This window comes from Perna viridis, chromosome 2 (genome assembly GCF_037379345.1).
Source record: "Perna viridis isolate PV_CMFRI_1.1 ecotype Kerala chromosome 2, ASM3737934v1, whole genome shotgun sequence".
Taxonomy (NCBI): Eukaryota; Metazoa; Mollusca; class Bivalvia; order Mytilida; family Mytilidae; genus Perna; species Perna viridis.
The window spans coordinates 23,115,174-23,130,766 of NC_142446.1; the positions used below are offsets into that span (position 1 = coordinate 23,115,174).

Below are 15,593 nucleotides of genomic sequence, written 5' to 3' on the forward strand. Positions count from 1 at the left end.
AGACCATCTGAAAGATACATTTACTATTAAAGACCACGAAAGCTACAAGAGCATTTTTTCTGAACCTGTATCAAATTTGACGACTGCTGAAAATCCAAATGAGACCGCCGAAAGAAAAAATACAATGGTAGATCCAGATATTGTGAAAAGGGAATTCTAGTGAACTATATACTATCAAGATTTGTAAAAGCGGATCAACAATACTGTTGTCTCAGGCAGTTTTTATATTCAAGTCTCTACTGACTTTTTGCACTATGTTTGGAAGTGCGAATACGTTTTTGGACCAACTCGCACATTGTGTCGACTTGACATCAGAAAATTCTTCGACACAGTCCCTCGCTTCGAAGTTACCCATTGTCCTCTGATTCTCAATGACTTCAAAAAGCAATTTTTTAGAAGAACGCTATCGTTATTGATATGAAACGTATTTTTCCTGCAATATTGAATGGTCACACGAGGTTATACCCTGTCGTCAACACAGCAAAAAGTCCATTTAAACCAGTACTTACCACTGTCCGTTGGAAAAAAGGTGGTACAGATGAAAGGTAGTTTTGATAATTTTCTTCAAATTCTTGCCATCTTGGACCTATCCACTCTTTCCAATATGTTTCAGGTGCTAATTTGATTAACATGCAGTTTACTTGTATATATTTGATTGCCATTTTACACTTAGAAATTTTGATCTTCATTTAAATAAGAATTTTTTAGTACTACTATCAAAACAATGCTTGATTTAGCCAACAATTTTCTCATTAAAGAATTTAATCCTAGGCTCAGAATTGCGATTCTTGTCATTCATTTGTGTTCAATGATTGAAGAAAACTTCAGTACAAACAGGCATTTATATGTAAGTTACACTCCAATCATAATACCATTAATCCCAGTTCAGCTGACCAACCAGTCAGACACAAAGCTTTTTAATTTTTAAGTAGAGAACAAGTATTTATATATCTACCTATATCTGTCCTCGTTACCATGATATCAAATAAATTTGGTTGCATGAGCATGAATGTCTGCAGTTACAATATTTTTGTTAAGACATGGGTATACTATGCTCCTACAATGTAAGCGGTTAGAATTCTGTTTGTCCATACCCCAACCTCTTACTTCCGAATGCCATATTGCAAACCCTAACACAGGAGAAGGTGACTAAACTGAAGAAAAACAAATGACCTACCTGATGAGAAAATCCAGCAATCCTGAAAATTCTTTGTAAAAGCAGTTTAAATGAACTTTCACATTTGGTTTTCAGCATTTTGAATCTGGTTAATAAAATTACGGATTTCAATTTGTGAAACAAAAAAAGCTATTTAATCAACCAATGAATTGCCATTACCAATTTTAAGTTCGTTTTGTCAAAAATATATTGTACATGTATTCAGGCCGTATTAAGAGGCAGTACCAGGTACTTTTACCTGTCTAAGCTACTGAAAGGTACCTCCAGAATTTAAAATTTCTTATTATGTTAAAAGAGAAAATGATTAAAAATACATCCTACAAAACCAAAGGTACCTGCATTGCAAAAAAAATAAATGAAACCCCTGATGTATTTTGTAAAATTAGTGACCTAATTCAAAATGGCTGATCACTTTTATAACTGTCTTTATTACATATGTTTTCTATGTGTTTAACAACAAAATTGGATTTTTATCACGTTTTCTAGTGGATTAAACATCTTTTATGTAAATAAAGGACTTAAAATATTTTAAAACACTTGTTTATCTTATTCACATTTGCTGTAGCTTTCAACATGTCATGATGATCAGATGCTAGATGTTAGGATGGCACCAAGTCAGAATTAGCTTGCCAGACAAACTCTAGCACTGCTGGAGTAGGGTGTACTAGATCTGATTGCTGTTGAATAAATTTTGAACAGTCTAAAACAAAATGAATTTCATCTTCAACAGAATCCTCGTGACAATTTTTACATATTCTGTCACAAATTTGTTTTTTTTGGTATAGTATATCTTCCCAAATCAGTTTGGAGTCTATGACTACTAATTCTAAATCTAGTCATGCTAGCCCTGTCATTGACATTGTTTACAGTAGATAGGTATTCTTCAATTTGAAAACTTTTTAGGAATCTACATGTATATGTTCTCAATTTATCTATTTGGTCTACATGTGACTGCCTGGACCAGCTTTGTCTAAATTTAAACTGTAGTGTACTTCTGATAATGGTTACAGTTCTTGCAGTAAGATTATTTAGGTTATCATATAAATGTTCTAATGAACAATATTTGAGTACAATTTTAATGCAGCCCAGCACACATTGTTGGCCTTTTTTAACCATCTCAATATTATCACACAAAGTTTCAAGAAGAATGTCTTCTGCTTGCCATTACATAATCTAGTCCAAAATTTAACCATAGGTATAAGAATATCAATATATAAAGGCTGCTGTCCCAGTTCACCACAAAGGGGAAGTTGATATGTCCTTTTATTATTATTAAGTAAATATCTACACATACTAAGTTTAACCTTTTCAACTGGAGAAGAACTAGATGTTTGGTCAAATAAATCACTTACATGTAAGTCTGGGTGTTGAACACATTTCTTCTCCAGATGAAAAGGTTAAACTTAGTATGTGTAAATATTTACATGAAATTTTTAACATCACAAGGAGCATTCATGAAAAGACTGGTGAGTTTTGAAATGTTTTTGCCTCTGAAATGCAGGTCATTTTGAGCAAATATATACGAAATGGTACAATAAAAGTTATACAGCTGTATCTGATTATGTGATATAACAAATATTAATTAAAAATCATTCATGATTAAGACATAACACACATTTCACAAACTTGAAAGACTATTTTAAAAAAAAGTTTGCACATCTAGAAAGATTGTTTTGACACTGGATTCAGTCCAGCACATTTCAATTCATAATGCTGCCATTCCAGAGAGGAATCACAAGCTAGTGAGTCTTGATCAGACCATTTCTCCTTACATGTGAAACATTTCCATTCACAATGGTCCTTTGTGGATATTAAATTTAAGAACACCCTATGTGTTATTACTGAAGTACTTTTTAACACATTGGATATTAACATTTTCTTACAAGATTTCATTACAAATTTATTAAATGGGAACATAGTTCCCAAAGTCATTAATAGTAGTACATTTGCAGATGAGTTCGACAATATTTCTGCAATGAATCGGGCGTTCCCATTATGATTCTGTGTATTATTGGCTCAAACTATATGTGCAGATAATTAGCCTGTACAGACTCCTCATCTACGAATACATGAATGTGGGGGCCACTGCCTTTGTTAAACTTAATCTAATTATATAATGCCTTAAGAGAAAATCTGGTAGTACTTCTGCCATCTTTGCTTCAAAGCAGTACACAAATAATTATAATTGATTTTTTAAATTATGTTTTTATCACAAACTTGAAAGTTAACAAAATATTGGTAGCAAGGGTAATTTGCAGAAATGTTTTCAGACATAGGGTGTGGTCAAGAATTACCAACAAAGCCTTAATAAAAATACCTATGTTTATGCTAACCCTACCTACCCTCATTTTTTGTGTCTACCCTGTAGTTTTTTGTGCCTACCGCGTAGTTTTTTTTTTGGACATTTTTTGACAGGCACTGTTAAAGTCTGAATGTGTTTTCAATGCAAACCAGTCGAAAACTTTTGAAATAATAAAAAAAAAGATGTTTTGCCTACATGTACCTAGTTTTTAGAGCATGTTAGCTGAAACACAGGTATTTTTTTCTTGACCTAATTGCCTAGGGAAAATAATTACCGATATGACTAATTGGTAATGTAAACAAAAGAATCCAGATTAATATTGTCACTAGATTTGAGCAATACAACAAAATTATGAAAAAATATTTTGTACACACATGTATGAAATTGTTGTTTGAATTTACAAAATTGCCAAAAAATATTTTGTACACACATGTATGAAATTATTGTTTGAATTCTTTATTTAAAACAGCTTTGAGGAGGCCACAAGCCTGCTTTGGCATATTTTTCAGACATTTATTTGGAGGTTTTACTTAAAGTGATGTGTGTAGAAGTGCTCAGAAATTAAATAGTTTCGTTTGAAATTTCATTTCTTACTGTGTCATTTACAGTATCTGGTATTAAAATTGTATATGTAGACAATGATTTTCCTGCTGTTTATGGGAAAGGCCTGGGCCCATGGTACTGGGAAAAGAGCCTGCACTTTTGGAAATAATATATTGATTGAAGTTAAGATTTTAAATGGTATTAAAAAATAGTTCAGCTGTTTGTGACTGATAATTTTCTTAACTATTTGTTGAAATACATTTTGTAGGGATTGCTTTTACTGCATTTTAGTGAATCTTATTATTAGTCTCCATTTATGTTGATCACTGGTTTTCCATGGCAACATTTGAACTACACATATTTTAAGGTGTAGCTGCCAGTGAAGGGCTAGTATTTGAAGAGAGGAAATATGGCTTTTTTCAAATACTTGCAGCAAGCTGACAACCCTTCTTATTTTTTGTTTAAAATTACTGGTGTGACATTGCAAACTTGTCATTAAACTTTACAATATTTTTTCTCTAGCACATCGCCAACATAGAACAAAACAGACTGAAATACAATGACCTTTGTATGTGAATATGACTGTCAATATACTCCCAATTAAAAGAGATTAGTTAATAAATATTACAAATCTTGAGTGGATGTTTCGAGTCGAAATTTGGAATTTCACTGCTTAAATTTTTAATTTTTTTTCTGAATTACATACAAGGTATAGTGAATCAGGAACAGATACTTATTTTCTATGATATATTTCAGCCATATTGTGCTACCACCATCCAAAACAAAAGTATATCTGAATAATTTACCAAATGGATACACAGGGATGAAGGTTATGCAGCTTGTGCAGCCATTTGGTGTTATTGAAAGCTGTCATAAATTGTCTGGAAATAGAATAGCATTTGTGGTTAGTATCTGCTTATTATAGATGGAAAAAGGAACAGAGATGGTGAAATGCAACAAATGCACCAGCATTTAACCTTAATCCAAAAATAGTAAAATACTGTCAGACTGAAGCCTGGAAGTTCAGAGATGATCAAAAGGTATTCAACAAGTGTAAAACACATTTTAAGCAAGTTTTGAAAGGCCCCAACAACTAAAGTAGAAAAATACATGGTAACAGAATGATCAAACTAAGAAGTAACGACACAAAGACATATAATGACCAACATCTCCTGACTGTGGACAGGCACAAGAAATCTGTGTTTGGGTTAAACTAGTTTTATAAGGCCTTAACTTGTAATATAGGGTAAAAAATGAACTAAAACAAACAAAACACAATAAAATTCACTCAATATTACATTCAATACCTGGATGAGATGACCAGTATGCAACAAACAAGGGAGTCAACTCATGGCATATAGATCATTTATATAACTATCAGGTACGAGGACACAATTAATTTCGTAGTGCATTTCAACAGACCCATCTTGACATATAAAAAAAAATTCCACCGCTTCAAACTCATTAAAACTTCACCACTACGGAAACATGTATAAAAGCAGATTTCTTTAAGAGTGCCAGAAAAATTCACCATCATTTTTTATTTTTAGCAACTTTGCTTCAGAGACCCTGTAGACATGAAAAGTGACCACTGCCAAATGTCCTAAATTTTGACCTTCTTTCATAGGACCAAATCACAACTTCCTCATAAAATTACAGAATGAAAAAAAATCCCTTGTAAATTTGATCCTTGCCCTACATTTCTGCAGTTAATACTAAGCAATAAAGTTTATGACAGCAAAGAAAAAAAAATCAGCAAGAAACGCACTAAATAAAAGTAACTATATTTGTATACAATGAAAAGTCAAGGGGAATTAATTGTGATCTTGTACCATCAGTGTCTGATTTTAATGTCACTGAATTAGTGAAATAAATATCACTCAATCTATCAGTGTTTAGTTGCAGAAAAATATAAGTCACTTGGTGTTAAAAAGCTGAAAATGATGTGCAATTAATTTTCTCAGCTCTAAAATTTAAACACCTTTCAATTAAAAAAAAAATCCTTTGAAAATGAATTAGAAAAAGATAGTTTAATGTGGCATTTATTGTACATGTATATATTTTAACTGTAATGTCAAATTGCCATGTTTTGTTTTTTCCAGAATTTTGAATCAGAAAATTCAGCTCAGAATGCTGTATCAGCCTTAAATGGAACTATGTTGGCTAATAGAAAGTTGGTTGTTCAGGTGAACCTCATATCTTCTTGTTGCATGTTCTGTATATACATAAGTATCACAACCTGCAAGATTATAAATAGATTGCTTTTAACTTATAATCTTTTTTTTATATATTTGTTGATGACATCTTGAACTGTTTTCAGTGAAGGTTTACGTTTGATTGTTTTCATGTTCTTACTGTTTTTTTTTCTCTCTCGTGACCTGTATAATGTATTGAATTAAGATTGACATTGAATAGATTGTTTAGAGTATTTCTAAAATAAAATGTAAATAAGACAGACATTAAAATATAATTCCATTTCTACTTCTTTTCAGTTTTCCACCAGTGGTAATTATAGAAAGACATCCAATACAGGGAAATCTAAAGAAGAAGAACATTTATTGAAGTTGAAAAATATGAGGGATCATTTTGGAAATGCAAGACACAAACTTTTAGATGAAAGGTTTATGGATCTGAGTGTAATAGGTGGTTCTGAAAACCCACAGTAAGTTATAATAATATATCAATATGATGCCATTGGATTCCCCATGAAGTTTTACCTGTAACCCTTGTTCTATAATCTACCTATTTACCTAGTCCTTGTTACATCCACAGGCATATGAGACAAGGACCAGCCCATTCCACCCTTTTCTCTTTTGCTTTGTTTTCAAGTCACTCCATGTTATTCCCACATCTTTCATTTTTGCCCCAATGCCTCCAGGTGGTCTTTGGACGATTCTGTTACCTTTTGGAGTCCATCTGAGATTCTCTGGTATCATTCTATTTTTCTTCAGTAAATCATGCAAATTTCTTTTCTGACATACAGTAATAAAATCAATTTTGAAATGAAATGTACATGCCCAATCTTTAATCAACTACATGTATGTCACTGTATCAAATTGTCAAACAATTGTTATCTTTCTATTTGAGAAATTCTGAGATTGAAAACAAGATAGTACTAGAGTACTAGACATATGGTATATTGTATCTTGTAAACCTCTCAGGATATGTTCCATACAGTTTTATGTTTTTGTTGGGGAAACTTATAATGGTTTTATCCTGTCTGTCTGTCTGTCACACAGTTTCTCAGCACAACTGTTCTGTATTTTATGAAACTTAGTACATTTTGTAGGTAGTAAGGACACTGTTTATTTGTGCTTATTAACAATTTGATTACCTAAATTTTGTGGAAATCATGCTTCCTTAAACTTCAAATATTCCCAAAATATACTACAATGGAAAAAGCAGGTCAGTGCAACAGGAACTTGAGATCATGAGTTAGATTCATTAAATGGGCAGAAATTGTACTAAAATGCTGTTTAAACATTTTTTACATTTTACTATCCATTGCTCATGAAATCAAAAAGTTCTTTTGTAGTTCATTTAAGCCTAGTTGTGTATGTTACCTGAAAAGAATTTTTATTTAAACTACTGTCTGTGGAATTTAGGAAACTTACATTTTTACTGGTCAACAAACCTGAATTTACACATGTTTTTAGTATTAAGAGGATTCTTAATAATATTTACTAAAAATATTAGAATTGTAAATTGAGAAGTAATGCAGTGTTTTTATTATTGTGAAAATGCAATTGATTTTAAGTCACAACAATTGAACTTGGCATCATTAAATTTTTTTCTCCATAGTGCCATAAATTAAAATGGCATTATTGACTAAAATGAAGAATTCACACAATAATTTCTGAATTTACAGTATTCAAAATGCAAATTTATGTAAAGATTTTCTTTTATCACTTTTGTAGTATTATATTTACATGTATCAGCTTATCATAATGAATTTTTTCCAGATACTATACTGGGAAAGGTGGAGCATATTCCTGGTGAGTTAAATATGATGAGCAAAATATCTTTTTGTGTAAAAATATTGATAAAAAATGACAAATATCTAGTTTTACTGGATAAAAACGTTAAAGTAGACATAAAATAGAAGATTTTGCATTGTGATGCAGCGTTTTGATTTTCTGGAAGAAAACAATGAAATGCAGATTGGTCTTTGGATTACAATACGTTCTACATCGGGAATTTCGGAAGGGAAACTGAAACTAGAACGAGACTTATAAACCCTATTGGTATCCCACAAACAATAATACTTCCAAAGTATTTGACCATGTCTGCTTTAGAATTACAAAGTTAATTGACCATGTCTGCTTTAGAATTACAAAGTTAATTGACCATGTCTGCTTTAGAATTACAAAGCCATTCGATCCTGTCTGCATTAGAATTACAAATTCAATTGACCATGTCTGCTTTAGAATTACAAAGCCATTTTCAGAAGATACTGTTATTCCTGATTAAGAAATCTGATTAAAACATGCAGACACTTTCATCACAGGCAAAATATAGTTAGGAAGGATGAAACTAAAACTTTTCATATTAATGGATCATTTTATAACATCAAAATTGGTAATGACTTTCTATTGTGTTAATATGGCATGTGAACGTCATTGCTTTTCATCATGGCATTTGCATGAAAACCTTGTTTTACTTAGACATTTTATGATATATTTTCACTAAATCCTGTTGGACGTGTTTTTATTGAAACATTTGTTTGAGTAAATAAGGTGTGATTCTAGTTGCTTATGGATTTTGAACTAGCTTACAGAAAAAGCGAGTACTCTTTCCAGGTAGATACAGCTTGATGTCTTTTGTCCTATTTGTTAAAGAGTAATCAAGGGAACCAAGGTTATAGTGGTAATCAAAAGAATTTAATCCAGGGACAAAGACCAGACATGGAAAACAGACATACACAACAAAGAACATAAAGTAACTAAAATCATACATACAAAGTAACAAAAGTAAATGAGCAACTCTGACTCCACTAAAAACTGGGAGCATGGACCAGGTGCACCGGTAGGGTAAGCGTCCTCTGCTTTATTAGAAACACCCGCCAAGTTGCTCATAAAAAGTCAAACTATGACCCGTTGAATAAATCAGTTTTCATGGTGCTGATGGATACACCATAACGATCCACGAGTTCATGATGACGACCATAAAACTTCTGTAGTGATGACTTCAATCTTGTAGCAACATAACCCTGTTCCAGAAGCCTATTTGTTAGAGTTCTAGCACAATACAAAAAGTCTGTGTAGTTTTGGCAAGCTCTGGCATAACGTATGAGTTGTGATATGAACACTCCATACGCTGGAGCCGAAGGGATGTTGCCACAGATGAAAGGAAAGTTGACAATTCTGAATGAAAAGTCATCACGTTTGTCGTTAAGTTTGGTTAATAGTTTTCCTTTACCATCGATTTGTATGTGTAGGTCAAGATATGAGGCTGACTTCACAGTGTCTGTAGTATCCTTTATCTCAAGTTCTTTTGGGTAGATGCGATGTATCAAATCCCCAAAATTAGGATTGTTTAAAGACAATACGTCATCTTTATAGCGGATACTGAGATTGAAGGATCTAGCCAAATGATATTCTTTCTTTCTGATCAGATCAGCTATAAAGTCAGCCTCATAAGAGTGCAGGAATAGGTCGCCAAGTAAAGGAGCACAATTCGTTCCCATTGGAACGTCGACCGTTTGTTGAAAAACACGTCCACCACACTGGTCAAATATGTTGTCGATTAAAAATTCCAGCATTTTGTAAACATCTTCCTCTGTATATTTGGAAGATGATTTGGAATTATTTCTTACAAAGTATGAGGAATCTCTACCAAGAACTTTATATTTGTATCTAGGTGTACCTTCTTTTTTGGAAAAACAATGATGTATAATGTTTTTAAGTTGGGATTTTAACTGAGTATGGGGAATAGAAGTATACAGTGTTGAAAAATCATAGGTTTTAATGCTATTATATTCAGCTAATAGTCTTGAACTGAATGTCTCCAAAAGATCTTTCGAATTTTTAGGACCCACATTGAATTAATACCACTACGGGAGTAACAAGTGTTGTTGTAGGACTGCAGACCCTCTTTGACAGTTGTGAGTATAGAAGTTAAAAGTTTTGAAAGAGGTTTGGTGGTACATTTCGCAGATCCAGCTATGAAACGTTGTTTGTATGGATTGTTGTGAAGTTTAGTGTTTGTATTCTGCATCAATCTCAAGAGTAATTCCATTATTTAACTGATTTTTTAGTGCATTTAATTGTATTTTCCCACCACTTTGCAAGGTTGGGGCGGGGGAGAAATCTGCAGTCAAGTGGTTGTTGTTGTAGTTTTTTTATGCTCATTGTTGTTCTTTTTATGTCTTTTGTATTGGTTAGGTTGATTTTCGTCCCTTATGAATAGTTCCTCTTAATTTATTTTGGGACCTTTTACAGCTTGCATTATGGTATGAGTTTTGCCCATTATTGAAGACCTTGTGGTGACCTGTAGAAGTTTAATTGTTCATAGCTTTACGTTTGGTGGATGACTGTCTCATTGGCAATCATTTCTTATCTCATCTTTTTATAATACCGTAAAAAAGTTGTGGTTGTATATTGGTATTTCACTGTTGTTGTTGTCGTCATCCGTGTTGTAGTCGTCATTATTCACAGACACTTGGTTTTTGTAAGATAATTTGAGTATTAGTTTGTAGAACTTTATAAAATTTTGTAACAACGTATCAAACCACCAAAAGAAGGTTGGTATTAATTTTGGAGGTTATGGCCTTTACTATTTTAGAATTAGGAGCCAAAATGGGGCCTATGAATTAACTATATAAGGCCAATAAAAGCATAGGAATGGCTATGATATTTTTTCACAATATTATATACCATAATGGTTAGACTTAGATTGATTTTTAGGGTTAAGACTTAAACTTTTCAGAAATTAGGGGCCAACAAGGGGGCCAGAAACTTGCATTTTCCTGATGTCCAGACAATAACTTGACTATCACTTAATGAACATTTTTGAAATTGTAATACAAGGTGCCATACCATGAAAGGAGGACTGGGATTGATTTTTGGGGTTAAGACTTAAACTTTTTAGAAATTAGGGGCCAACAAGGGGGCCAGAAACTTGCATTTTCCTGATGTCCAGACAATAACTTGACTATCACTTAATGAACATTTTTGAAATTGTAATACAAGGTGCCATACCATGAAAGGAGGACTGGGATTGATTTTTGGGGTTAAGACTTAAACTTTTTAGAAATTAGGGGCCAACAAGGGGGCCAGAAACTTGCATTTTCCTGATGTCCAGACAATAACTTGATTATCACTTAATGAACATTTTTGAAGTTGTAATACAAGGTGCCATACCATGAAAGGAGGACTGGGGTTGATTTTTGGGGTTATGACTTGTTCCAAGTAAGAATATAGGGCCAGGAATGGACCAGAAACAAGTTTTTTTCTGATTTCTTGACAATAGCTTGTCTATTTATGGTCTGATTTTGAAATTGTTTTTTAATTAGATTCCACATGGAAAAAAATTCCTGTGTGCATTTTTCATTCAGTTTTCAGATCTCTTACAGTTTTTGAGTTCTAAAGGACCCCAGAAAAGGACATTTTTTTGGTGTGATTTTGAATATTTATTTTTCATTTGGGTTCCATATGAAAATCCCAGCCATAGTACAAGAGCTTTAAGGAGTATGCTTACCAAATTAACCCTATCATTTACTATTTTTGAGATAATGAAGTAGAAAGTGATCCATGAATGCCCCCTGGAAGCAGACCTTAAAACTTGAATTTAATATCAAAATATTGCACCATATTGTGTCCATAATGAACTATAAGTCCATATGTTTAGTGTGTCAAAAACTGATATTGTGTCCACACTTTACTACAGAGTTCATCTGGCTGTGATCATATCATGCACTCTGTGACGCTTTTTATTATAGATTGTACAAAAGAATAATTTTCTTTCCAAAAATGGCAGTTTTCTATCAAAACTTGACAGAGAAGGCAAGGTCACACACAGATATAGTTGATTTCACCTAAAGTTTTAAGTGTAATTTTGATGATAAGTACCATTACTACAATGGGAAAATACAGTGTGATGTTAGAACTTACCATAAAATTTACACTTCTCACTTTTGTGTATTGTCTTAAAGTGATACAAGAAGTTGTTTTTACACATGATGTATGTAACAGATATTTCTTTCAAACAAGTTGATATTATTTCTTGTAGGCAATATTTGCTTCTAAATAAAGATGAATTAGAAAATAATAAAAATAGAAACAACCTAGAGGATCTGATGTATATGCTGCACAGATTTGGTTATGTGTCATTGAAATGTCTACTGAAATGTGTGGTACAACTTGAGGAAACTGGTAAAATGTTCAGTTATACCATTTCTACTCGTTCAGGAAAACTTCATTTTATTCTTGTCATTGTATTTTTTTGCATGACTGATTTTCACCTTAAGAATTCTTTTATTTAATTTTGGAGTATTAAAATTGTTTTCTAAGTTTGTATTAAAATTTGTATTATATTCATATGTAAAGTTCTATCTAAATTTGTCACTAGATATCTTACTCAATTTCGAACATGAATTAAAAAGAATATATGTAAAGAGGGATGATACTAGGGTTATTTAAGTTAGATTCAATCTTTGCTAAATTGTTATTTTATCACAATAATTAACCTAAACTGTAATTTTATTTCTTGAAAAATTGTAGGTATCATTAATATAAACAATGCCATGTTGATTCTGAGATGTACTGGTTCATTATTACAAGATTTGAAAGCTTCAGAAAGGCAAATATATACAGAAAGAGTATGGAAAATTTTTGAGAAATCAGGTTTTGTACAGCTTAATTATTATCATTATATGAATTATGAAATATTGTTGTATGATTTGCATTTACATGCAACACTTAGATTCTTCAGATATTTATATATTTAAAGATATAGGAGTGTTTGTCATGTCAATATCATTTTAGATAGTATCATATGTTATTGAAGATACAATGTAACTTGTATGATAGATATGGAATAAATGATTTAAGTTATAATTAATAGAAAAGCAGAAAATATAAAAATTATATGCAAAATTGATTTTGTTATATTTAATTTTGATTTGAAGATTTTTTTAATTACATCAGGTTTATCTGTATAGTTCCAGATATAGAGCTGACAGTTCCTATCTTTAACACTTTGTTGGATGTTTTTGTTGCCAATCGACATGAATTCAATGGCTTTTTGTTTCTGGCCAAAATGCAGACTCTAGGCCTGAATCCAGACTATGTAAGGTTATTGTTATTAAATAGTTATTAATTTCTATGTCACATATTTAGTATTACAATGAAATATAGTAAAAGAGTGCTTAATGAAAACAGTTTTAAATTTTGAAATATGCTTTACTATTGAAGATGAGTTGTTCACATTTTTCCCAATTATTGTGAAGAAGTAATCTCTTTTATAAGTTATTTGTGTCTTTTTAATTAACTTTAAGTTTTAGCCTCCCCATTTAAAAGGCTTGTTTGCATACCAGTAAAATACTTGAAACCAGATTTACGAGCTGTTGCTATTTACATTTCATAATGAGGTCACATATTGCCATTTCTTAGCAATTTTATATGATTTGATATGAAACTGAGAAGATTTCAGGTGGTTTTCTGTTCAGAAATATTGGCTACAAACTTTAACAAACTAAATATTTTGTCAAAAGCTTGATACTCACCATTACCGTAAGTTTTCATGGTAGAAGTATCCAAGTTGTATGTGGACAGTATTTCCTTCCTTGAAATATATCATTGAATCAAGGAGTTGTTTTTTGTTCATTTTGTAGTATTTACACATTTTAGGTTTATTTTAGAAATCACACCAGTTTCTGTGTTATGCACACTAAAAATAGTTTTGTGATAAGATATAGAGAATGTTATCTTGATACGTGTTAAGCTTTATTTTTTTTTTTAAATAACAGAGTTTACTTTGAGGGACAACTTTGGTAAAATACCCTTTCATTTTTTTAATGTCATTTTGGTGAAGAACAAATTTAAAATGATTAATGGTGATGGTAAATACTAATAAAATAAGATACTGATAGATTAAAATATGCTGTTAGTACTAACACGTCTTTTATTTTCTGTGAGTTGAGGACATTACTTCCTCATATTATATACATACTGCCCTCAGTTGTATTACCACACAAAGGAAGAATATTGCCATGGGATGAAGTCAATGGATATATTCTTTTCTGAACATCATTAAGTTCGTGTTTGGATAAATTCTCATCATAATCTCATGTAACAGTTGTTCTTATGATAGAAACTGAACAATCCCATTCCTCTTTGTGGAATTCGTTGGGTCCCCTTTGCATTCTTATTTGTCAATAAATCACATACATTTTCTTAATTTACATCTGCAAAATTCATTTTTGAAAAACCATTTATGATGTTTTTATGTTTTGGGGAAGTACAAAAAAGCAGAGAACAGAACGGAAAGGATTAGAACAATTTCTGGTTTCAGCTTGTTGCATTCTCAATGAAATGGTATTTGGGAGGGAAGGTTGGTATACCACAATAATCTATCTTGGTAAACCAATTAAAAATGTAGAATTTTATATGAAGTATAATATTAAGCCATATGCAGTGTTTTTAATTGATTATATATAACATTTTACACATTACTTTCAGACTACCTTTGAACTTCTAATAAAATCCTACTGTATGAAAGGTGATATGGATTCAGTAAGGTAATAGCTAGTGTATAGAATAGAAAATACTGATGGATTTGTTGTTTTTTTTCGGAATACAGAAAATTTTATAATGGTATAGCACTGTCATTATCTGTGTTGATGTTTGTGTTGTCTTCAGACACTTTGTTTTTGTGACATTTATTTATGAAGTTTATTGACACACTGAAAAAATTGTAAAGTGACAATTCAATAGACAATGCAATCATTTTATATGAAGCTGACTAGTAAGAAATACTTAGTGTACCCCCTGCTCAGAAGGAGAAGGAGGTATACTGTTTTACCAGTGTCTGTGTTGCCATCCATAACAATTTTTTGGTCACAGTTTTCTCAGCAACTATACATCATAGTCACTTGAAATTTTAATTCATTCTTCCTGTATATATGCCATATCATGGGATTAATTTTTGGAAAAAATAGACAGTTACCAAGGACTTTGTTTATATTTCCTAATATCGTAATTGAAAGTGGGATTATTTTTAGTGAGCCATAGCTTGCAGATTTTTTGTTTGTTTTCTTTTAGTAAGCTTATAGATTACTTACACAGAGAAGATTTTATTTTAACTCATAGTGTGTTTCATATGCTGATCATTGGAAACTTTAAAGACAAGTAAGTAGAAATGTTTCATTGTATAATTTTATTCTTTGTAGTATGTGTGTTGCATTTGCATCATTTATAGACACAATTGATTCTTATAAACAGATTTGGTGAAAACAGGTCTTGGAGCTGCTTGATTCACCCAGTTTTTTATTGAAATATAGCCTAAAAGCACATTCTTTAAAAAAAAAAACCAACTTCTTAGTAAAGGATACAATTTTCAAGTTATTGTCTA

At 31.7% G+C, this 15,593-nt stretch overlaps 1 protein-coding gene across 2 annotated transcripts in view; it reads left to right on the plus strand.

The window, feature by feature from the left end:
- The first annotated feature begins 325 nt into the window (after positions 1-325).
- The window catches only part of LOC148624121 (leucine-rich PPR motif-containing protein, mitochondrial-like), a 33,321-nt gene continuing 18,053 nt past the window's right edge, over positions 326-15,593 (plus strand). The window contains exons 1-10 of one of the 2 annotated variants that reach the window (XM_088566643.1): positions 326-545; positions 4,779-4,926; positions 6,125-6,208; positions 6,515-6,684; positions 7,985-8,017; positions 12,252-12,394; positions 12,743-12,865; positions 13,183-13,310; positions 14,702-14,760; positions 15,284-15,370. In XM_088566643.1, coding sequence (XP_088422769.1) covers positions 418-545; positions 4,779-4,926; positions 6,125-6,208; positions 6,515-6,684; positions 7,985-8,017; positions 12,252-12,394; positions 12,743-12,865; positions 13,183-13,310; positions 14,702-14,760; positions 15,284-15,370 — 1,103 coding nt within the window. In that variant the 5' untranslated portion in view covers positions 326-417. Of the gene's footprint in view, positions 546-4,778; positions 5,063-6,124; positions 6,209-6,514; positions 6,685-7,984; positions 8,018-12,251; positions 12,395-12,742; positions 12,866-13,182; positions 13,311-14,701; positions 14,761-15,283; positions 15,371-15,593 lie in introns of those variants that run through there. The other variant, XM_088566644.1, reaches the window with a different exon arrangement.